Genomic DNA, 25,802 nt, shown 5'->3' on the forward strand with positions numbered 1-25,802 from the left:
AAAATTAATATATATTAAAAAGATAACCATAACTGCTCTAAAGAACACATTTACTTTCCAAATATGAAAATTTACAATGCAGAAAGTTCAGGAAATAGCCATAGTGCTGAATTCTGTTTGCTAATTTACTTGAACTACATGAACATAAAATGTTTTGCACAATAAAAGCAGGATGCAATTTTTAAGGTAAAGTAGTATTTTGCCAATTTATTTCAATGCTAAGATCTCTAATTATTCATACTTGGATGAATAAGCAATCAGTTTAAACAACAGATAAAAAACGAAAATATGAAATTTTGTTAAAAATTTTTAATCTTTACTTTAATATACAGTTTTTTCAAGGGCAGTTAACACAAAGAAAATGTTATTTAAACCAACAGTCCATTTCTTGACTCAGCAGTGTGGCGGGATAAAAGAAACAATCATCAGAGCTCTAGTGATGTCGCCAAATAGTTTCTGTATGACTGAAAGGGTGCATAATAAAGTTTTTCTGACCCCCCCTTCCCCATGGTCCTAATTTCTTTTAATGATGTAGGATTTGTTTAGCTGTACAAATCATCATCTCCATCATCTTGAAAGTTGCTTTGATCAGCTCCACTTCCACCTTGACTCCCTCCTGGACCTGTTGTTTGGTTACTTGGAAACCTAATAAATAAATATCATTTGATGAAAATAAAATAGCACCTAACCGGGAAATCTCCTATAAATGCTAAACAACTTTAGAAATGCTTACTGAACAAAATTCAATAAGAATTACAGGTCCTCAAACTTTCTCTTTATGGCATACTAAGCCTCATCTCCATAACATATAAATCAACTTGTGAACATTCACTTATACAGATCATATTTGCCCTTCATGTGGCACACCTGCTCCATCTCTTCTATTTATGTATTTAGTGGATTCTCATATTCACTGAAATTAAATGTAAGTGAAATGCATTTCTATGAATACAAAACAAAAAAAAATTTAAAATAACACTACAAGAATATAATACAAATATTAAAGCAGCAACAATGGGCTAGAAAGACCTACAGAATAATCACCAAAATGTTAGAACTCTGAATCTGTTATTCTTAATTAAATTTATGAAAAAAAAAAAAAAAAAACCACCTCTGGTATAAAAAAAGATATAAATTTACTATTGGACTTTTTTTTTTTTTTTTTGTTTTGGGAATTTTCAGAACATCAACTGTTTTGGTATTAGTATGTAGGTCCTGTATAAGTGAATGTTCACAAGTTGATTTATATGTTATGGAGACGGATAAACCCAAAGCTACTGTATTATTTTATAAAAACTTCTACAAAGAAATTAAAAATAAAAATTCGATTTTTTATGTATAATTTACATTACTAATTTTTCTATTTCTATTGTTTAATAGCTGCATTTCTGTATTTGTACTTTCTCAGAGTGTGTTAAGAATACTTATAATTAAGTCACCTCAAAACATTTCCCAGGCCTCCTTTAACTACCAATCAGAAAGTGATAGTTATAGCATAATTGTTCAATCCTGCATCCCTGATAGCAGATAAGTAAAAAGATCTAATTTTTCATATCATGAAATTATGCACAATGTTTTGGTGCTTTTAATGCAGTATTAAATAGTTCAGAAGTTTGAAGGGTAACAAATCAGGGCTTTTCCAGATTTGTGGGACCATCTTTTTCAGTTAGCCAAAATACAGATTGAAAAAGATCATTAAATTTATTTGACATAACACTGCAAGACAATATTCAGCACAGATTCTGTATGGTGTAAGTTAGTTGGAAGAAAGGGTATAATGGGAGTAATCTGCAGACCAGAAAATGAAGACAGGTAAATGTGAATGTCTTATTATTGGTGACTTTAATCTTCCCCTATCTGACCAGAATAAATGGAAGGAAATTCAGCACGGGGAACAAAATTTATTAAACTAAATGACCATTAATTATACCAGCATGTCAGAGAAAATAATATCGATAAGAAGATTCCAGACCTCATCATTACTGAGAATTCATTTTATGTTGGTGAGGAGGGTGGGGGGGGGGCTTAAATTGCATGAACCATTGGCAGGTAGCAATCATATAGTCATTATTTGGAATGAAGGAAGATATTCAGTAGTTAAAGGCACTGGTTTTAATTTCAGAAAAGGAGGCTATTTTTACTTAAATAGAAAGTGTGCAAGAATATTTGCTGATTCTATTGAGACGTGTTAGGTGGGTCAGAAAACTGCCAGCTTGGGGGGCAATACATGGACTAACAGATTAACAGTAACTACTGGCAGAGGTGAAAGTGCACTGCTTCTACTGGAATGAGCAGCAGCCTGGAAAGCGAGGTACTGGGGGTTCAAGGACTGCTGGGAGTCATCATGGTACAAGTAAATACATGGGTTGAGTTAGGGTAACTAAGAGTAAGAACAGGTGCATGCACACAAATGCTGATGCTGTTGAGATATCAGAGACATGGTATCACACAGACATAAGGATTGCAGAACTGGAACTTTGAGGAGTATGTGTACAGAATTGATAGAGGGGGGAAGGAGGGGTGATGCTGTTAGTTAAGAAACACAAACTCTAGGCAAGTGCAAACAGTTGACATGGGTGGACAGTGTAGTGTTGAGTCAGACTGGAGTGACATAAGCACTTGAAAAACCAAGTTGAGAGTAGGAGTGTGTTACAGGCCACAGACACTGATTAGCACAATGATCAACCATACAGAAAAATAGAGTGGGCCAGTATATGAAACTGTCTTATAATGGGGAATTTTATTTCCCACATAGACTGGAACTTGTGGGTTAGTCTCTCACCCACAAGCATAACTTGTGGATTTATTTGACAATTCTTTTCTACAGCAGCATGCTCGAGAGGAAACCAGAAGGAGTAATACTCTTCATCTGATTATCAGCAATGATTTTTCATGCATTAAGAATCTGTAGATAAAGGAAACACTAGGTGGCAGTGATCAGTCTACTGATGCATGATTTACTTAAAGATGCAACTACCATCAGGGGTAAAGGGAAGGCCTTTTTCCTTTTGTAAAGGTCACTACAGTGGTCTCAGAGATTTTTTAAGTGGAACCAACTGATAATGTTACCAACAGCAAATTCTAAATGGGAAGCATTCAAGGAATTAATCTTGGAAGCTACTAGGCTTTTCATACCAACTAAGAAATACTGTTCCAGGTTTATTAGGCCTAAATGGATGTCAGATGCACTAATGAGACTCGTGGCAGAGAAGAAAAATGTGTGGGATGCATATAAATTATCAGGAGACACAGACACCTATGGTCAATATAAGATAGTCTGTAATCAAATCACAAAGGATACAAAGAAAAACAGTAAAGATTTCTTTACTTATGTAAACTCTAGAGGAAGGGAATGAATGAGATTGGTCCACTTCACATTGACATTTCGATAGTTGATGAACATGCTGCAGCAGCTGACAAACTGAATGAGTATTTTGCATCTACAGTCACACATGAGAAAGTCTCTAGGGAAGTGGAGGCCAGAAGCTTATCAAACTCTGGCAGGGAACTAAATGATTTTGTAATAATTCAGCACAAAATGGAGGAGAAATTGTTGAAATTGAACATAAGAAAGGCATCTCGGGTGGATATAGACCTATCCAGTTATATTAAAGGAAGCAGCAAATGAAGTAACAAGCCCTTAGTCATAATTATGAAAGCATCCTTGACTTCAGGGCAGGTCCCATGGATTGGAGCATGTGTAAATGTGTCCCCAATTCAAAAAAGGTGACACGAGTAATTACAGACCTGTTAGTTTGACTTCTGTTCCAGGGAAAATAATGGAGTCACAGGTTAAAGAAGCAGTGCAGGATCATCTAGACGACAGCAGTAATAATTCAGAAACAGCATGGGTTTGTTAAGGGGAAGTCTTGTCTGACCAATTTGAATAGATATGATGCGGCCACAAAGGAACTGGATGCAAAAAAATAATTTTGATATCATATACAGTCAGTTTTCATATAGCACAATAGTTGTGTTCCTAGAAACCCTCGTGCAATATAAATAACAGGCCCCATGGAAAAAATAGGGTTAGGTGCTGACCACCCAAGATTGAACACACATCTGTAACCAAAACATTGCCAAATGCAATAAATAATTGTAATAAAATACTTATGTATTTTATTACAATTATAGTCTTTATTACTTAGTCATAATAAAATACGTAAGTATTTTATTATGACTATTACGTAATAAAATATTGCTAATGCTTTTGCTTCTATTGTAAGCAAACTTGTTCTTTGTTTGATCTTCTATTCAAAAAGACGTTCCATCTCTTCCAATTCTTTGTATTTTGATCTAATGGATTTTGTTACACTTTGAGACACTTTTTTGTTCCTGCTATGAAAGTTTTTATTTTCTCTGCATTCTTTCTAATTCTCGGCATTGCCTCATTTAGGCCTGTAGCACATGCAATATCACATGGTCTTTCATTTCACTCAAAGTGTTTCATAATTTCATATTTTTTCTCTATCGACAGAGGCGAACTGGCCATAAGCCTTACTGGGGAAACCCGGTGGGCCGGAGGCCAGAAATGTGACTTTGGCCATAAACACTAGTTATGAGGTCGTTACAAATTTTCCCGGGTAAGAATTTTTGACCCAGTCTGCCTCTGTCTATCGATATTGCTTTTCTTCTTATCTCTGAATCTGTAGTGTTTTCACCAGGATACTTCCTTTTCACACCTTTTAAATATTTTACTCATTTTTAGGGAATAAAGCACAATTACAAAATGAAGAGGCACGCTTGATACACATAAACAAAGCTGCACTTGTGTAGCAACTGAATAAACAACACTGTAAAGGCAGAGGCACACTATTAACACCTCACTAGCTCACATTTTGCTAATGCACATTTCCGGGGGTTACTACCATAAAACAATTCCAGTTGCATTTCTGCTAGTGGAATCTGTTATAAACTGGTAGTAAACTCGATCTAACTGCATTTGCGATAATACCGATAGCGGGAATTGTGTGCGTTTTTATGTTATTATGGTGAAATGTTTCCCCTTCACTGATATAAAAAACAAATACGTTTTCAGAATCTTCTCTTCTCTTCATTCCTATCGTGCTGCGTTCAGCTGGGGTGATTTTGCATTCGACTGCCATTTCTTGTAAACACACAGGCAAATTCAATTCGTGTTATATACGATATCGCTCCTCTACTTATAAATCATGTAATGTAAACACGTGTTATACGAGGATTGACTGTACTTGGATTTTAGGAAAGCTTTTGATACTGTTGCACCTTGAAGACTATTGTACAAATTGAACCAGTATGGCATTAAGGGAAGTTGCTACGATGGATAAAAGGATGGTTGAGTGGGAGAAGACAGAGAGTGGTAATCAATGGACAGTGCTCTTCGTGGATTTGTTATTAGTGCAGTTCCACAGGGTTCGATGTTTGGCCCATTGTTTTGTCTTCATAAATGACATTGAAAAGTTTGGAAAAGATGAGCAGATGGGATGAGAAGTGGCAATTGAAGTTTAACATTTGACAAATGTAAAGTACTGCACATGGGTAGCAGTAATCACGGCGCCTCTGTAGCCAGGAGGGCAGGAGTAGCAGTGCATAGCAAACGCTTCTTGATTAGGCCGGGGTTTGGGCCCGTGACCACCAAATACGGAGGATGTGGAAAGGTCAGGGAATGACTACCGCATATCCCCGGAGCAATATGGCCTTAGTTGCTAATGCGCTTAAATAACAAACAAGAACAGCAGTAATCACAGAGTGACGTACCAACTGGGTGGTACTACACTGAGGGTAGTGGAGAATGAAAAGGACCGGGGAGGGGGGGGGAATTGTCCAGTCAGTTATGAAGTTTTCTGAGCACTGCAGATAGGCTGCAAGAATAGCTGATGGTGTCCTGTCAATGATATACAGGAATTTTGCTAGCAGGTATAATAAGGTGGTGATTGTCCTCTTTCACAAGGCAATGGTCAGGCCACATCTTGAGTACTGCATACAGGTCTGGAGACCTCATTTTAGGAAGGACGTAGAGTTGCCTGAGTGAGTAGAGAGAAGGTCAACAACATTTGTGAGTGGAACAACAGATTGCTATGGCCAAAACAGGTTTAAGTTCTGCAAATTGCAGCATCTGGAGACTATGCACCTGTGAGGTGATCTATTTGAGGTGTATAATGCCTTGAATGGTTTGAGGAAGCTGAATGCTGATGGGATTCTTCCTCTTGCTCGGATTACTCACCAGGGGGACATAAAATCAAATTGAGTGACAATTGCAGAATAGATGTGCAGAAATTTGCTTTTAGCCAGTGGGTACCAGTAGTAGAGGCATATGATGCAAGAAATTTATTAATGCTCTGCACCCATTATGGATAACTTCTGAAACAGCCTGAAGAGCTGCTAATTTCTGACAGGAGGAAAACAGGAAGTTTTTTTAAAGTCCCACTACACACTTTTAAACCTCTGGCCTCTACAGTGTTCTGTATAACACCACAATGTATATTACGCGGAGATGGGGGAAACCCCTGGTGCCGTTAGACCCTAAACACACTATACACTATACCCCAGAAATTAAACTTCACTGCCAAAAGTGCACACTGAATATTAAAATACATCCATAAGATTGTTTACTAGTACAGTATGGTTTCTGTTTGGAATCATCTATTAGATATCAACTGATATGACTGCTTCAAGAAAGACACCACATCTTTAGCATCTTCAGAAATGCTGTATCAAAGTTTTGTTTAAAACAGCGGCAGTGCTGTGCAGACTTGGCTAAACCGAGGTTAAAGGTTAAAGGTTTGGTTTTTTAATGGCGCATTGGCAGCTAAGGCCATAATGCGCCAAGTCAAATTTAAAATGCTATTAAACATTTTGGTAGCCAGGGCTACCACGTCAAACAATTAATTATTGTGTTAAAAAGGTATAAAACTTAGATCTTTGTATAAAAATTAATAAATTGTAAAAAATTAAAAACGTCAGACATGTGGTGTCTGTCACCTATAATCTGACAGTGTAAATGGCTCAGTCAAATTATTAAAAGCGGTAAAATACAAGCGTCGTGCTTCTATAAAAACAGGACATTCTATTAAAATATGACGGACGGTTAAAATAACAGTACATATCTCGCACATAGGTGGGTCATCCGCCCTCAGCAAGTAGGAATGGGTTAGATGACTATGACCTATGCGGAGCCGAGCAAGAACAACTTCCTCTCTTAGACCTGCGTAGACTGGACTGCCATTGCGAAATTACAGGCTTTATGTGATGTAGTTTATTTGTGACCTGTCCGTGCCAAGAATCTTGCCATTGGGAATATAATTTAGAGCGTATTATTTGCCTGTAGTCTGTATAGGGGACTGACAGGCAATGATTATCCAGGGAAATGGCTGATTTGGCAGCGGTATCAGCCGATTCATTTCCCCGGATCCCAATGTGGCTTGGGATCCAGCAAAAGCGAATATCAAATTCTAATTTCATGAGAGAGAAAAGAATCTGCCGGATCCTGGACAGGATCGGATGAGGGTTAAAACTCACCGATACCAGGGCCTGTAACACGCTCGATGAATCGCAATAAATCATATACCTCTGGTAGTCGCGATTTTGAATGTGATCTAGGGCTGTTTGTATTGCATGCAACTCTGCAGTATAAATGCTAGTTTCTTATAGGATAATGTTTTGTGAGGGAACACAACAGCAGATCCCACATGACATTCTAACTTTGAGCCATCTGTGTAGACTGGCAGAAAGTCAGAATACTGCTGTCTATGTGATGCAAAGAGTTGCTGGTAGACAGATGGCGGTGTCGCAGCCTTCTCCTAGATCTTAAGGGAGAAGTCGCGAGTTGGAAAATAAGCATGCCAGGGTGGAAAGAATTGCCTTGGGGACTGGGCAACGTTGTCTACCGTCAAGGAATGCGAATACCAAAAGGTTTGTTGGCAGTCCGACGGGTGTTGTAGAGGTTTTCCCAGAGCGGGTCAAAAACGGATGGTCACGTGGGATGATCTGGCAGGGATTTCAATTTGAAGGCGTACTGTAAGGAAACTGTTTACATCGAAGAGACAGAGATGGTTCATTTGCTTCAACGTAAAGGCTTTGGACAGGAGATGTGCGAAATGCTCCAGTGGCTGTCCGGATGGCGGATTGGATCTAACCACCGAAGTGCACTATCTCTAGCAGAACCATAAGCCTGAGACCCATAGTCGAGTTTGGAACGGACAAGTGCTCGGTAAAGGCGAAGAAGGGTAGAACGATCTGCGCCCCATGAAGTTGATGAAAGGGCACGAAGGATGTTAAGCCCTTTGACACATCTTGTCCTCAACTGACGAATATGTTGTAAAAATGTCAGCTTTTTGTTGAAAATAAGTCCTAGGAATTTGAATTCTGCTACAACTGGGATGTTATTTTGCCCAAGCCTTAATTCTGGGTCAGGATGAAGATTACGTTTGCGACAGAAGTGTACACAAACAGTCTTCTGTGATGAAAATCTGAACCCATTAGCCAATGACCAAGCTGTAAGATGATCAATGGTTTTCTGCAGTTGCCTTTCAATGACCCTCATATTGCATGAATGACAAAATATAGCAAAGTCATCTACATAGAGGGCATTGTTTACAGTGGGTGGAAGTTGTTCTGCGATAGTTTATTTTGATTGCGAAAAGCGTGACACTTAGAACGGATCCTTGTGGGACTCCCTCTTCCTGAGAGAAAACTCGAGAGAGGGTAGATCCTAAACGGACTTGAAATTGGCGATTTGAAAGAAAGTTTTTAATAAAAACAGGAAGGTTACCTCTAAGACCAAGGTTATAGAGGTCTTTTAAAATTCCAAATCGCCAGGCTGTGTCGTACGCTTTTTCAATATCAAAGAAAACTGCTACCAAATGCTCGGATTTGATAAAAGCATCACGAATGGACGTTTCCAATCGGATTAAATGGTCCAGAGTGGACCTATTTCTTCGGAAACCGCACTGTGTCCTGGAAAGCAGACCGTTTGTTTCTAAATACCATACCAGTCGTGCATTAACCATTCTTTCCAGGACTTTGCACAAACAGCTTGTCAGAGCAATAGGACGATAGTTACTTGGATTGCTAGGATCTTTTCCTGGTTTTGGGAAAGCAAGCATGATAGCCCTTTGCCAGGAATCCGGAAATTGTTTGTGAATAAAAATTCTGTTAAACAGAATTAAAAGGTGATCCTTAGATTGTGGTGAGAGGTGTTTTAACATTTCGTAGTGGATGTCATCGGGCCCCACAGCACTTGCAGGCACGAGAGTGAGTGCTGCATTTAACTCTTCCTGTAAAAAGGGCTTGTTATACGACTCAAGCCCTTTTGAAGAGAAGTTCGGTGGGTTTTTCTCAATTTTCTTTTTCAGGGCCAAAAACTCTGCGGGAAAAGATGTTGTTGCAGAGATTTTTGCAAATGTTTCCCCTAGACTATTTGCAACTGCAGTTCGATCTGCAATTGGACATCCGTTCTGCTCGAGGATCACTGAAGGGCACGGTGGATATTTTCCCTTCATTTTCCGGATCTTATCCCAGACTACTTTTGAGCTAGCAGCCTGAGTTATGGAAGATGTAAAACGAATCCAAGATTTCCTTTGGCTCTGACGTCGTACATAACGTGCTTTTGCACATGCACGTTTGAATGATATTAAATTTTCAGTGGTGGGATATCGGCGGAATATCCCCCACGCTTTGTTTTGTGCTTTTTTTGCTGCCGTGCATTCTGAATTCCACCAAGGTTTGGGAAATAGTGGGAACCGGCTGGATGATTTTGGGATTGCAATTGCAGCTGCTTGGACAATCGTTTCTGTGACATACATGACTGCTTCATTGATTGGCTCCTGACTGACTGTAGTAATGTCAAAGTTTGCCAGATATTAAAAGGCATTCCAGTCAGCCTGATCAATCTTCCACCGCGGTAAACTAAATGGCAGACAGGGTTTACCACTAGTTAGCGTTGTTATCACGGGGAAGTGGTCGCTTCCATATGGATTTTCTTCTACCTCCCAAGTAAGTGAAGGAAGGAGAGAAGGGGAGCAGATAGAAAGATCAATGGCAGAGAATGTACGGGTAGGCATGTGGAAGAAGGTGTTTGTTCCCACATTTAAGAGGGAGAGGTCATTGTCAGTGAGCATATGCTCTCCTTCCATTGGTGTTAGTCCCCTTCCATTGGTGTTAGTACTACCCCACAGAGTGTTATGTCCATTGAAATCCCCAAGAATTAAACATGGGGAAGGCAATTGCTTGATAACATCATTAAGGTCTGTCTGGGGGAATGTCTATTCCAAGTGGCAAATAGACAGAGCAGACAGTTAATAAGAACCCCACTGAAAGGCGAATTGCTACAGCCTCAATGCTAGTTGTAAGCTGCAAAGGCTGAAATGGGATCTGGTTGCTGATGAGGATTGCGACTCCTCCGTGAGCAGGACCATCCACAATTCTATCCTTACGAATGATGGTAATGTTATGCATAGTGGGGTCGCCATTTGCCTTTAAATAAGTCTCCTGTATGCAAAAGCAAGCTGGTTTGTGCTTTTGCAGGAGTGCCTTGATGTCATCAGTATTTTGCTGGAATCCACGACAGTTCCACTGTAGGAATTTAGCCATTATTTTGGCTTGGTGGGTTAATCAGGCGGCTTCCGAGGTGCTGAGGGTTTACCTTTTTCAGATCTGGCCTTCTCCTTCCTGGGGAAGTACGGACGCTGTCCGGTGTCCATTTCCTCCTCAGCAAAGAGCTCCAAAACTGAGTCTTCTTGTACCTCCTTCTGCTCGACATCCATGTTTTCTTGGGTACTAGGTGGTAAGAAAGACTAAGACTTTCTTAGTCTTTTCTTTTGCTTTTGTTATTTGTGAAGCATTAGGAGGTACCGATATAGGAGTGGCAGCTGATTGGTCCTTCTGTGCAGGTTTTTGGGAGCTTAAAGATAACGTGCGATGGGAGTAATTGATTCTTTTGGAGGGACGGACATGTCCGTCTGAGTCCCAATCGAACACCTCCCTGCTACCTTCTGGGCGTAGGTAGGTTTTTTTGATATTAAGAGGTTTCACTGCTTTCTTTGCCTCCTGGTATGATATGTTTAGCTCTGCCTTCAGCCTTCCACCTCTGGCATGCTCGTGAGTAGGCCGGGTGTTCGCCTTCACAGTTAATGCAGGTGGGTTTCGTGGCTGAACATGCTGTTGTTTCGTGGTCCTTTGCACCACATCGAGCGCATGCAAGGACTCCACGGCAGGCCATTTGAGAATGTCCATATTTCTGGCATTTAAAACACCGTAAAGGGTTTGGAACATATGGACGCACTGGGCAGTTGATGTAGCCAGCTTTAATCTCATCAGGAGGTTTGGGAGAGTTAACAGTCAGGATAACACTCCTGGTTTTAACAACTTTTCCATCCCTTCGCGCAGTGATTCTATTGACGGCAGTAACTCCCTGTGGTTATAATTCGGAGCAGATTTCCTTCTCGGTGACGTCGAGAAGGTCCCACTCCGAAATGACACCTCTCGATGAATTTAGTGTTCTGTGTGGTGTCACTGTTATGGGTATTCCTCCGATTGATGTTACTCGGAGTAGATGTTCAGACTGCCTGTCATTTTTTGTTTCAATCAAGAGGTCCCCAGAACTGAGCCTCTTAACTGACTTAGGTGTACCTGCTAACCCATCCAACCCTTTTTGTATAAAAAAGAGTGACATTTTACCAATCGGTGTTTCGTTGGCGGAATGCATTATTAAGAACCTTGGGACAGGCCCTGATGGTAGTTCGGTTCGCTGCCTCTTTGTAGCAATAATGCTATCTGCCTCTCCGTCAATATTTTCAGATAGGGACTGGGTTGGGGCCCCTGAAGGAATATGTTTATCAGGATTCATGAAGATTTTTAAACTGTTCAGTGCCCGGGCTCCCCACCCACCACGGAGCCCAAAGGGACGCCCACTACCCGGCATGCAATAAATGCGCTCGGGAGTAGAACGCCAGGGCTACCCAGACACTATACCCGCACCGCCGCCAGCCTGAATCTTGTCCCTCGGACCATGAGGGTAGGGGCGTGGCATTGACATGGTTGACCCTCGCAGGCGAGCCTACTAGCCGATTGATCCTAGCCGGGCCTTCCAGGACCACCCGTCTTGTCGAAGCAGGGGCCAAAGTGGTGTATTGAAGATGGGCCCCTCAACCACCAGGATCCCCCTTTCCGAGTTTCCACGGGTCGCAGCACACGGCAAACACGCCGGATTCCATTGATGTAAGCCTGGAACCTGGGCTGTGGGCGTTGGATCCCAGTGATGCTAGTCTGGAAGTCCAGCAGCCTCACTGGGAGGTCCCCTCACCACGTACAGGTGCCCACGTCGAGGGGGGCTAAACCGAACCAGAAAGACAAGACCTGAATTAGTTTTTTTTTTTTTTTTTTTGTTCTTCACCTGGTTAAATATTCTCTAGCATTGGCGCTGCTAAGAGAAATTATTAAAATGCCAAGAATAACTTTGTATAACTTGTACATGTGATTCAATTCTATTTGTGCACTTGTCAAGGAACTGGTAAGTGCATAAACAGAATAAAATACAGCAAGTGATACATAAATAGTATTATCATTACTTTGATGATATTCAGAAGAACTGAAAACTTTTGTGTGTGTGTGTGTGTGTGTGTGTGTGTAATCAATTCATTTCAATTTTGCTATATACTACCCAGGGGCACACATCTGGCCAGTATGGGCCTGGCAGCTCAGGATCCTGAGCTGGATATCATCATTCTTCTCTTTCTTGCTTTCTTGGCGATTCCCCTCTACTTCTGACTATCCCTCTCTCTCTCAGGGTAACACGGGATTTTTTTTTTTTTTTTTTTTTTTTGGCTGGTGCAGCATAAGCCTCAGACTTCCTTGCACCATATGGCTAATAATAATATAAACCTACTCTCCAAATAGTGTTATTTAACCACAAACTGGTTCTCAAAATGTTAAATATTTAACTTAACATTTCTGATTACCCAGCTGGGCAATTTGGTATATATAAATTCTGTCTGGTGGTAGTAGACTTTCTATTGCTATAAGAAAACATGCTTCAGTATTAGGAATTCAATATAGAAAATCAAGCTGGCTGTCAAATTAAATCCACAGCTTAACAAATTTATTTGTGAAGTCACTTGCTATGAGTGCATTAAATATTTGATGTTGTAACACATCATTGGATCATATTAATATACAAATCACCTTGATAGTCCATGTTAACTTTCACTAAGGAGTTTTTTTTATATTGTGCATGCCCGCACACACAAAGTGCAACAATTAAATAACGAGACCATTGCAATAAAATAAATATAATGAAATATTTTGTGCCTTACAGATTTTCCCCTTGGGCTTTCAGACACTGTTCCATACATTTCTGCAAAGTACAAAAACATTTTGGAAAGCTATCTTCTGTAAGCCTTTTATCACTTTAGTCTTTTTTTCTGAATGTCTGCAATGGACTCAAAATGGGTTCTCTTAAGTGCACTTTTCAGTTTAGGGTATAGAAAAATCACAAGGGGCTAGGGTCAGGCAAGTAGGATGCATTTTCACATACAAGGATTTGTTCTTTTGGCCAGAAACTGGCAAACAGAGAGTGCATTGTGTGTTGGAGAATCCAACCATCCTTCTACGATCCATGCCTCTTTCAGCCTTCTCTCAGAATTTCTCAGAAAATGTTTGATTGAGTATGATTTGGCAGAATATATTCAGCTATATTAATTCTTTTAATATCAAAGAAAATAAGCAGCATGGTTTTCATTTATTGATTTTGACTAGGGGGAATGCTTTGTCTTCCATTGCACTGACTTTTAGGTTCTGGGTGGTTGTACTGGAATAGCCAATATTCATCACAAGCAATTACAATACTCAGCAATTCTGGATCTTCATTCAAAATTTTTGGCACCATCTTGGCACACATTTCCCCTTCGTAAATTTTTAGTTAAAATATGTCCAAATGTTTCTTTGTGCATTGAGTCTAATGCAACCATTCTAATCTTAAATGACATTCACTTCTAATCAATGTCCTCACCCAGTACACATTTTTATCAGTTTTCGTGGATAATGGATGGCCTGGTTGCTTATTTTCCACAATCTCTTTCCCTTCTAAAAATCTTTTATGCCATTCAAACACATGAGATCTTGACATAACAATCCACAACTTTCCACCAAATATTTCACAATTGGTGGTTTCTTTAGTTTGCCATTTTCTGCCAAACCGCAAAAACAAAAAAAAAAGTAATGAAAACCTGTCCCATTGCAAAGTGAATGAGCATGATGGAACATGATTTGGCAGACAACTAAGGAAAGGTTCAAGGTTAACTGCTTTCCGCTTGTTTCACAGGTGATGTTTGGTGTGTAGCGGTTGCACATGCAGTCTCATTATTTAATAGCTACACTTTGTTTTGTTGTTTGTTTGTTATTTGGTTTTCAGGAGCATTAGCAACTAAGGCCATATTGCTCCGTGATATGCGGTGGTCATTCCCTTGACCTTTCCGCATCCTCCGTATTTGGTGGTGACGGGCTCGAACCCCGGTCTAATCAAGAAGCGTGTGTTACGCACTGCTGCTCCTTCCCACCTGGCTACGGAGGCGCCGCTACACTTTGTAAAACATCTTATGGTAAAGTTTTACCGAGTTTTGATGTTTGTACAATCTGCACTTGCCTCTCACTGGTCTTTGGTCTTTTGTAAGTGCGATAACAAGAAAGGAGGAAGCTTTTGCTAATTTGTTAACAAGGGAGAACAGCATTTTGGCTTGTATTTCTAGACTACTGGCAACAGAAGTTAGGAGCTGAGAATATGCAATTAATTTTCATGAAAATAAATTTAATTATATTAGTTTTTAATAAACTTTAAAAGTTATTTCATTAATCTTTACTGCTTTCTAAATTGAGAGAAGTATCATTCCTTGGCCAAATGAATATGTTGTTGGAAATGCAGCCAGCAGAAAGTTTCCTCTTCCCCCTCACCCATTTGACTATTTTTTATTTAGTTTTTTTTTTTTAATTATTTTTGTATTTAGTTTTACTATTTTTTTGTGAAAAGAAAAGAAAAGAAACCTCTATGGTACTCTCACCAACCTTAGTATACAATGGTAATGACTTTAATTAAATTGGGTGACAGATTGACAATTATACATCCACAGAATTGGTTGTCATAAGCTGGAAAAGCATCTCAAATCATCAAAATTTCTTTGAAATATTCCAGTGCATGCTGCTGCATCTTATTTACAACTAAATAAATGGAAACACAAAAATAGCTTTAAAATCAGATTAGGAGGTCAAAAGCATTGCTGAAAGTTTCTGGATTTCTTGTTTCAGAAATGGATATTACTGCCTTATTTTTGAAGCCACAGGCGTCAAGAATGATTGGAAAAGTGGCAGCCATATTTTAACACAGCTGCCACTCCAAAATAACTTATACACCATTTCTTCCCTCCAATCCTAATTCTGTATTTATACACCTTCCAGGCTAAATGGGCTACATCATCCATATATCTATTATATGTTTCAATTGCTTTTATATTCATATCCCTCAATTTTACCAATAATTCAAAACTTTAAAAAAAAAAAAAAAAATATCAAAGGAAAAGTAATTTTGTGGTATCATTTACAAAATTATATAGTATCATTTACAAAATTACTAATGCATTTAAGCCTACGATCTGCATTTCTTCATTATCGCTGCCCCCCCCCCTCATATACGTCCATTTGAAAACCATACTCTATTTTTGAATAGCATCTAGCCCATATGTTATTCAAATATGTTTAGGTTTTCCTTTTTTATAAACTGTTTGAGATAATGATGTCCACAACATGTCATCATTTGTTCATCGATACTCATTTATCAGACAAAATGTCAAAGTTCTAAAAATTTGGCATAAATTCACATTCAGTTTTTCTACAGCAGTTGTATTTTGAATAATTTATGGTTTGTACCATCATTCAACAAATTATTATTGTTAAATGCAAATATTGTTTTATTTCCAAATATCTGTTCCAGGACATGGCCTCTCTTACTGCTTTTACCAGTACTTATCTTCATACCAGTACATACACATGTTCCTGAGGAAGAAAATGATAGCTGGGCAAAAAGAGACTGCCAAGGAATTTAAGAAAATCGTTTGAAAATGAGAACTCTTGATTATCATGTTGAGCTGCATATATTTCTTTTGTTCGACAATGTGATTCATTATATGTTCACCAAACAATTCTTCAAAAATTTCCTCAGCAATTTTTCCTTTAAGCATTTGAATCAAATTCTGTTTGTTTACTAATTTTTTTTACTAATTGTCTGTTTGTTTACACATCTGATTCCCACTACTGCTTTGTGTATGTATTTCATTTTTCCCACTTTGAACTGAATGTTGTTTTGTTTCTTTGGTGCAGGCCGCTCTGATTTTTCACAATAAAGTTCTTACTGAACATGTACATCAGTTGGTATAGAATCTTTTACCAACGCTTCGTTTATATTTTCTTGATCAGATATATTATCGATGTTATCAGGCAGAAGTCTTCACTGTTGAAGATATCTTCTAATTCTTTTAGTGTCAGATATTGACATTCTTTCCCACAAAGGTTTCAGTTACCATAACAGAAACACAATTTCAGTAATAAAATTATTTATAATTATAACCGAATCTCCTACAACCACATAAATAAACTGATGGGCACATACATGTTTTTAGCACAAAGGATGAGATGATGCGGTGTAAATGCCGTATTATATTACCCATGATCCACAAATGGGGATCAGTGGTAATTTGTTTATAATAAAACTAGACATGTCAACAAATATGTAATATACAAAACAGTTGCAATAAAAATCATATTTAAAATATAAAATGTGCCACTGTAAATAAAGGTTTATAACAAAATAATGAATAAATATATAAAAATTATAAGACTGACAGAGTAGGTATATGAAAAAAGATTTTAGGCACATTTTTTTTCCCTATTATATTTATTATTCAACAATGTACTTGCAAAAAATAGTGTGATCCTCATTTGGGGATAATGGACATTAATGGGTTATATGGCCGTCATTCAGTGCAGCCACGATTTCTCGAGCTCCTGAATTTTGAATTATTTAATGTGTTTAAAGTGTTTTCTTCCACTGGAAAAGTGTGCCAGCTGAAAGAACTAAGCAAGCGGATTATGTGGGTGAGAAAATTTTGTCACTATCAGAGTTATCTTGTGAGAACCCTCTCGTTATCTACTTAATCTCATTAGGCTTAGCATTCTGCCGACCGCATGCTAACGTGTTTTGCTGTAATCACATACGCATTGTTGATAATTAGGCTTAGCGGTTTCACTATTTCAATTTAAAAATAAGAATCTGGGGTTTGAATGATATTGGCTCGTTCCCACTAAAATTTGCTTCTTAGTTTGGACAATAACTATCAACTGTTTTTGTGTCCGTGGAGTTTTCATGACGACGAAGCTTTCATCCTGCCGCCTGAATCAGGTAAATAGAATTTACTGTTTTTCCATATTCGTATCACTGCAAACGAATAAGAATGCTATAGCACGTTGTATTCTGCCAGCCTTTGTTCACCAGCCATAGCCCCGGGTGCTGAAAAGCTTACTTTCTAATCACAGCATTAGGCTGAAGTGCGCCCTTTGTTTTCACTCAGCTTCCCGCTTACTCTGCTTGCCGTACTATTCGCCTGTGCGGAAATTTCGCAACCCCCTAGCCCGAAGCCAACTCACAGCAAGACATCCACGTAGACTACCCAAACGCCCGTCTATTGAATATCCCCACTGCTTTCCTCCCAAATATGAGCAGAAACGGAAAACCCCTAAACTCGACACAGAAATGTGCCCTTTGCTATCATTTGGCTGTTGACGTCATCCTCTGTACCAGCCGTGATAACCCCATCTGTCCTGGATGTTCGGGCCTGTCCCCATCCAGCTGGAAGAAACTTTCCATGGCAGCCAGGCTGAAATTCAAGGGATCATGCTGCAAGAAGCTACGCTCATTAGGCCACAAGGATAACCCGAAAATTTCCAACAATAACTCACAGAACTCGCCACGCACAGCCCAAAGCCAAAGCAAAAACAGCCCAGTGAGTTAGATTTCACGGAAGTCGCGTCACCACTAGATAATACTCAGCACTATGCCAAGCTGCAAGAAAATATGAGCGATAATACCTACGAGACTGACACCATCGTTACAGATATAACGCCTCATACTGACGCCTCCTACAGACCAACACCAGGCCACCTGAACCTGGCCACATCGCAGGTAAGCATCGATGCACCTTCAACAACCCCTCAGACAGCTTATATTATGCCAATATCTGAAAATAGCAAAGCGCACCTGCGCGGAGGTCCGAAGGGTGCCAAACCGAACCAGAAATTAACATCCAATACTTAAAGTCATCCCTAAAGCAAATCTTTGACAGCAAAATCAACAAAATAGTGGAAGTCCTCATAGAGAAAATAACTAGTTGCCTAACAAGTCAAGAAATCAATGCCAGTCCGCAAGCCAACTCTCACACACTGGAAAGCATGATGTGCAAATGTGCTGATACATCAGCATCACCCCAACATGGCTGCACAGCCCTAAGAAACATCGATGATGTGCAACCTTCAGAGTCCCCCCGGGATAAGTCATACGCAGAAATCCTGGCCACCGGGTGAGCAATAGTGGCAAAACCATCAAAGGTCAAGCTCTAACATGCACCGCGATAAAATCGCACAGTTCCCTCCAAACTTCATTCCCTGACAGTGACCTAAACCCATCGCTGACTTCCCAATGCAGTCAAGAAAATATACTGACAATCTCATCAAGCCATGTCAACGCCCAAGCAAGCTCAATCGACATAATTCAAAATCAGACGATTGGCAACCACGATAACAGCACTGCCCAATCTTTAGCAGCTTCACTAAATGGCGATACCAGACAAGAAACCCGCACTCAGAGAAACTCTATAAAGTACGGCATAGCAATAAACTCCAAGCTACGAGCTTTCAGGACTCAAGACACTACCAGAAACAGTACAACCAGCCTTTTTGTATCTCGACTGGATCCATGCACAACCCCTGAACTAGTCAAACAGGTTATATATGAAGAGTTGAGTCTACGGCCAACTGTACATAAACTACAAACTAGGAGTCAACAATATGCTGCATTCAAAATTGACTGTAGCCGACATCAAGTAAACCTGATAGGAAGCGTCGCCATTTGGCCTGTCGGAACGAGGATCAGGCCATTTGTTCACTATCAATCAATCTCGAAACCTAAAGCGACTACTCAGATCCAACAAAAGTACTCCCACCACAGTCCCAGCTGACTTGGTGAGTATAATTGCCTGCCAGAAAGGATGCCAGCACCAGAATCTTCCCACACCAAAATACTGGAACAAACTCTGCCCAAGGTTGGTAATACCATCCTCCAACGCGAGAAAACCCGAGGTCGCCTCATCCCTGTCCTGATCTCTCATTATCGAGAGCCTCTACTTGTTCACAGCCGGGAAGCAAGGCTCCCTCCCGTGAGGATAAACATTACAACCTCTCCTACCATCTGCATAATGTTCCAGAATATCAGGTCCTTAAGAAATAAACTTAATACACTGGAAGAGATTCTACTTTCAAACTCACAAGACATATTGTGCCTCGCTGAAACGTGGTTAGAGGCGAACCAGACAGATATCAGCTGCTCCATTCCCGCAGACTTTCATGTACTGGCTGCCTCTTGCGATAACCGCAGAGGGGGTGGAGTTGCTATAATTTTCAATACAACAAAGTTCTCCATCGTACACTCTGTCTCAAGTATCTCTCAAGATGTGGAAGCCTTAATGATAACTCTGGAACATCAAGGTACCACTATAGACGTTGCATCCCTGTACCTTCCTCCAACACCAACTATGATGGCCATTGACGCAGCCACTAACTGGTTAATAAATAATCTCCACCCCACAGCCACTCGCATCGTATGTGGGGACTTCAATCTTCCGCCATCTACCCAACACCTCAAAAGTCGTCTCACAGAATCTCTCCAATCAATCCAAATATTCCAAGTTAACTACCAGCCAACGAGAGACCAAAACCTACTGGACATAGTCTATTCCTCGGCAACATGCCAACTCGAAGAAACCACAGCCGACATGTTTCAATCAGACCACCAACCAATCATATTTACAGCTCTCCCACCCAAAAAATATTTCCATACCCCCAAAACCAAATCTGTGAAAAAGGTCACCGCTCCAAAATTCCTGAATCCAGCACTCTGCATTGAAGCCGCATCCACAGTCCCATGGAACATCTTAGATGGATGTGAACTGAGCCTCGCAATCGATTTAATGACCAAATGGATCAATACCATAGCCCTTCACACCGCTACCAAGACAGTCACCATTACTCCGCACTCCAGAGCATGGTGGACTCCCCAGCTCAACCAAAGTTTCCACAACAAACAATTACTACACACCAAGTGGAAAGCTCCCGGCAATGTCCAAGACCGCATTTCATTCTCCAAAGCCAGGGCCGAATTCAACAGAAACAAATCAGCTGCAATTAAAAAGCACCTCGAAAGAACCCTAAAAAGGGGAAAACCATTCTACAGAACAAAGGCTAGTTCTTCCAGCAACATCGACCCAATTGACTGGCTCAACTACGTTGCCAGATTTTCTAATCAACCTCCTGCTCTACCTAATCGGCCACTCCTCAATCGCTCTCATCTCACTGATAGTCTCACTACGATCCGAATTTCTAAGCAACAACTGATGCAGGCCATTAATACTCTCCCTCTCACAACAACCACAGGTGACGATGGCATCCCCCAGTTCATAATCAAATGTTTAAGTGTCTTCATCGTCGACTCACTCCTCAACCTATACAACAGATGCCTCGAAGTTCACTAAATGCCCCACACAATCTAAAATCACCTTCGCCCACTACTCTCGGCCTCCCATTCCTAGCGCCTCCCTGCCACGCAAGCGCATAAAGGGTGTGTATATATGTTTGTGTGTGGCATGTATATGTATATATATATATATACACACCTGTGTGTGTTTTATATGTATGTATATATATATATATATATATATATATATATATATATATTTTTTTTTTTTATTTTATTTTATTTTTTTTTTATTTTATTTATTTTTTTTTTTTAAGGTCCTAGCCACTGAAATCTCAGGAAATTAGGTGGCAGGACCTGCCAGAGTAAATCTTAGTCGACTGGTGTTTCCTGGTCTGCCTCCACGGGGCTAAAGTGGGGCAACGTTGGGCCTCAGTAGGGGTCCAGCGGCTAAATGACCAGATGAACAACGGTACACGACACTACACATGTACAATATCCATACACTTTTGAATCTCTGGCATTTCCAGTAAACTGGCACACCCATCACAATGCAAGCAATGCGGAGATGGGGGAAACCCCTGGTGCCGCTTGACACCAAACACACTTTACACTTTACACTTCTTTCCCCCCCAGTGGAACAGGTACTCTGTCTGGCCCCTTCCTAAGCACCAACAATCGATGCTCCCAAGCCAACATAGGACCATCGCTTGCGCCTCTGTATTGCTAAAAATTCTGGAGAAAGCATTGCTACCGTCTGTCATCCATCAAATTCTCCGTGACAGTCCTCAGCAAATACACTATGGGATATCAGGAAGGTCAACTATAACTAACCTTGCAACAACCACTCTGCACATCTTAGATGCCTTTGAACAAAGACAGGAATTGTCAGTTATATATCTTGACATCCATTCCGCATTTGATGCCATCTATATACCTCATCTCCTACGTCTCTTAGAAAACTACTTCAATCTTCGCGGCGATGTTCTCTGGTTCCTAGAATCTCTCCTATCGAAGAGGACCCTTGTTCTAAAGATCGGAACAAAGACCTTCACGCGTCACGTAACTGCCGGTGTACCTCAAGGGTACACCGGCAGTGGGTCCTGTCCGGCATTCTCTTCTCAGCAATCATGGTGCCATTTGTGACCAATAAGTGCAACTGGATCACATATGCTGACGATGTCAAGCTCCTTACTGGAATATTGCCATCTAACTCGGCAGCCGAAATGACTCAGCAAATCACTAGCAAACTGCAGGACATGGCTGACTACCTCAATACCTTCAACCTCCAAATCAACCCCCTAAAATCGGCACAAATAACTTATTGTCTAAAGGAGAGCCCAACAACGTTGGAGCCTGTGCTTAACGGCTCCTCAGTTCCAAGTGTTCAAACACACAAAGATCTGGGGGTCGTCTTCGACTCCAAACTATCTTTCAACGATCACATAAACCTCATACAGTCGAGGCTGAATTCACTACGCTGGGTCGCCAAACAACAGCTGCTCCACACCACCGACCCACAACTGGTAAAAAGATACATCGTATCAATCCTTTACCCGACAATACTGTATGCTTCAGAGATATGGGCATCGGCCGCCGAATCCAACATTAAAAGAATATTCTCTGCCGAATTCTGGCTTCTAAAATGGGCCAACAGCAAACTCCACCTTCCCCCAGCTCTCAGATCAACGCAGTTAGCAGAAGCTCTTCACCTACGCAGGCTCCGGTCCTACATCGGAGAAAGAAGGCTGCTGTTCACCATCAAGATGGCCACCGGTAAAATTACAGAGCCGAACTTCTGGGATCACTGCTCTTGGTGCATTCCTCCCCCTTATCTCCGGTCTTCAGCACAGCTGCTAGCAAACCGTAACCGGCTAGTATATAGATTCCTGCCAAAGCAAATGCTGCCCTCACTGCAAGCCATCGACGGGGACCTCCAAGAAGTGGTCAATAATAAAAAATACAGGAAGGGTATCCTCGTCGAACTGAAAATGTAAAACTGTGCTTTGTTAATAATCTGATTTATCTTTTTTTCTCATGTGTATCTCTTTTGTAAATATGTTTTGTTAACCCTTGGCAACACCATGCCGTGACGGGACTAATTGTATGTCTATCATTGCTGCAATTAAAGATTCTATTCCATTCTATCAAGTGTAATATATCTTTATTAATATAATTTATAAATATTGAAAACAACAACACAACCTGCACTTAAGTCCCTCAAATGCTGGGGGACTGCATTAACAACATCTATCCAAAAAGAGTAGTGGTTACTGCTCTTTTTGGGCAAACTGATCAGTGTGCTCACTGATAAAAATTCTTCTTCAAGCATCCTTTTATCCATAGCGGTAACTTACCCTTAATGGCACACTGATTCAATTTGCACAGCATTCTTTTATATGCAACAGTATCAAATGCTTTTTTAGAAATCTAAGTGTATGATGTCAATTATTTTTTGCATTCAGTTGCTCTTCGCTGTTTCATAGTATCATCAGATAAGACCAACCTTAAAAAAATCAAAGCTGTGACAGCAGTATAAATGCATTCCTGTCTAGATGACCCAACATTACTTTTTTAACAGTATTTCTTTGGTTTGAGTGTATAAACTCTGCGGACAAAGAATTGAACTGTTGAGAACAGATAAGTATTTTGGAAAATTAGAACATACAAGTTTTTTTTTTTTGACTTAATTAGTATATTAAATCGTGTTCAATAAATAATTTATCAGTACTAGTCACGTTTGCTAGCTAATTTTTAAATTTAGCTAGAGATTTTATAAGTTACAACTTAATATTTGAAGAGCTTTTGTATTAGTGATTTGGTGTGAATCACATAATTAGGAGTGCAGAGCATTGTAAAGTTTTAACTGTGGTAAATAAGTTCTAATTACATGGATTGGGGTATTTTTTTTGCTTCTAACTAAGCAATTATTTCTAGTAGGACAATTAACTAATTTAAAACAAAACAAACATAACTGTATAGTGCAATGTATAATGTAAACTTCATAGCATAAAATGTATTATTGCATTTAGTATCTATTAATTTAGTTTGTTATTTGGTTTTTAGGAGCATTAGCAACCAAGGCCATATTGCTCCGGGATATGCAGTGGTTATTCCCTTGACCTTTCCGCATCCTCCGTATTTGGTGGTGACGGGCTTGAACCCCGGTCTAATCAAGAAGCATGTGCTACGCACTGCTGCTCCTTCCCACCTGGCTACGGAGGTGTCCTATTAATTTAGTGTAGCACTCTCAAATTAAACTGAATTTAAATGGAAATAATGCCCAGACTAGAGTAGCAAAGCAATGGGCTCTAAATAGTGGGAGTGCTGTGGCTATGGGGCAATTCTACAAATCACAGCCTTACAAAATGTGCTACTTGCTTGTGGACCTATCTAGAATGGGACATGATACAGTCAAGGTACATATGTGTGTGTTTGGTGCAAAGATTGCAATGAAATTAGAAACAAATACAATGATTTGATTGCCGTTTTAGAGAGCTTAAAGAATACGGTGGATGCCCTTGACAAATTAAAATGGGGTCCCATCAAACTCTCAACTGTTCAAATCAACACTAGAGGTCACACTTCTACATCTGGCAAAACTGTGCTAAAAAGAAGAATGCAGTGGAAATATTTTGTGAAAAAGGTAGGTGGAATAGGACAAGGGTAGGTCTGACAGGAAAAAAAGTAGATGACATTATAGAACAGATATCTTTTAAGGGTGTAAAAGGTAATATTGTTGAACATGTTGGCACTAATAATATTATGAGGAGGAGATTTGAAGACTTACTTAACAAGCACAGGGGAATGCTGGGAAAAAATAAGTTAGGATTAAATTTGAAAGTGTTTGCAATTCTTCCCAGACAAGATAGGAGGGAGTATGTGTCGAGAGCCCTGTCAATTGATTCGACCATGGAGAGACTGTGAAAGGCTCATAGGGGAAAATTTTTCTCAGCATGGTCTGTGCTTGTTTGTTCAGAGACTGTTTTTAGAGAGATGGGATAAACTTAAATAGAAGGATTGCAAGGCTATTTTCTAATGCATTTAAGGCAGTATTATATGAGTCAGTATTTTTTTTTTTTTTTTTTTATGAAAACCCCAAACATGAAAGGTATCAAAACCTATAGTACTTAGTACCATGCATGGGTTGAAGGAGAAGTATAGGGGGAAGGGGATGCCAGAAACTTTGCTCTAGAGACTAAACATGGGTTTCACCACTTCAAGCCTCCAATAAGCAAAGTGGTGGTATTTCACCGGTTGATGAAAATCATCTACCACCTATGAATTTTAAATAAGACTGGATGTTAAAGGTATGTAAAACAGCCATCTGGTTTTTGTGAGGAGGAGGAGTTGTCAGAATCTGGCAGGAATTTGATTTTACTGTGGCATAACTTCAAATAAAACATTTTAAAGCATTTGGCATTGCTGAAGTAGAACCATATTTAAAAATGGGTCCTTTTATAAAGACATAAATTCACTAAATTGGCAGAAAATTCATTTATCGCAGGCTTCTCAAATTAGACCAAAGCAGATTTTGTATAGTTGAAGCTTCAGTTCTGAGCAGATCAATAAGTGACAATGTATAATGATGTTTCTTAACTTGAATCTTAAAAAAAAAAAAATCACACCTTTAATTTTTTTAAAAACCTTTATAGTACATTGTGTTCTTTAACCTCTCATTGTACTGAATTTAACATGCATTATATTTTCATGATATCTTCATAATTTAACGCACAATTTTATTAATGTTTTGTTGTCTCCCCCCCATTTCTTTATGCTTTATTACAATGTATGAAGAAATGAAATATATAATATCGGTGTAGATACACCAGTTTACCCATAAATCAAACCACGTACATAGTGTGATGGCATCGTTCCTAATTGTATCTCATTATGGCTAGCTTCACATAGTGTAAAGTGTGTTAGTTATTTGACAGCACTAGGGGGTACCCCCATCTCAGCTACCTTCACAACGAGATACTAGGTATTGCACTACTTCGAATAAGTAACGCTTCCCTAGTAGAGAAGACTACTGTTATTT

At 39.7% G+C, this 25,802-nt stretch overlaps 1 protein-coding gene across 1 annotated transcript in view; it reads right to left on the minus strand.

Moving 5' to 3' along the window:
• Nucleotides 1-294: 294 nt before the first annotated feature.
• Nucleotides 295-25,802, minus strand: part of TER94 (Transitional endoplasmic reticulum ATPase TER94) — a 351,159-nt gene continuing 325,651 nt past the window's right edge. Inside the window, exon 19 of the mRNA XM_090386402.1 lies at nucleotides 295-645. Within this exon, the coding sequence (XP_090242528.1) occupies nucleotides 543-645 (103 nt within the window). The 3' untranslated portion in view covers nucleotides 295-542. The remainder of the gene's footprint in view (nucleotides 646-25,802) is intronic.

Source organism: Mastigoproctus giganteus, chromosome 12 (assembly GCF_048544385.1).
Source record: "Mastigoproctus giganteus isolate SK-2022 chromosome 12, ASM4854438v1, whole genome shotgun sequence".
Taxonomy (NCBI): domain Eukaryota; kingdom Metazoa; phylum Arthropoda; class Arachnida; order Uropygi; family Thelyphonidae; genus Mastigoproctus; species Mastigoproctus giganteus.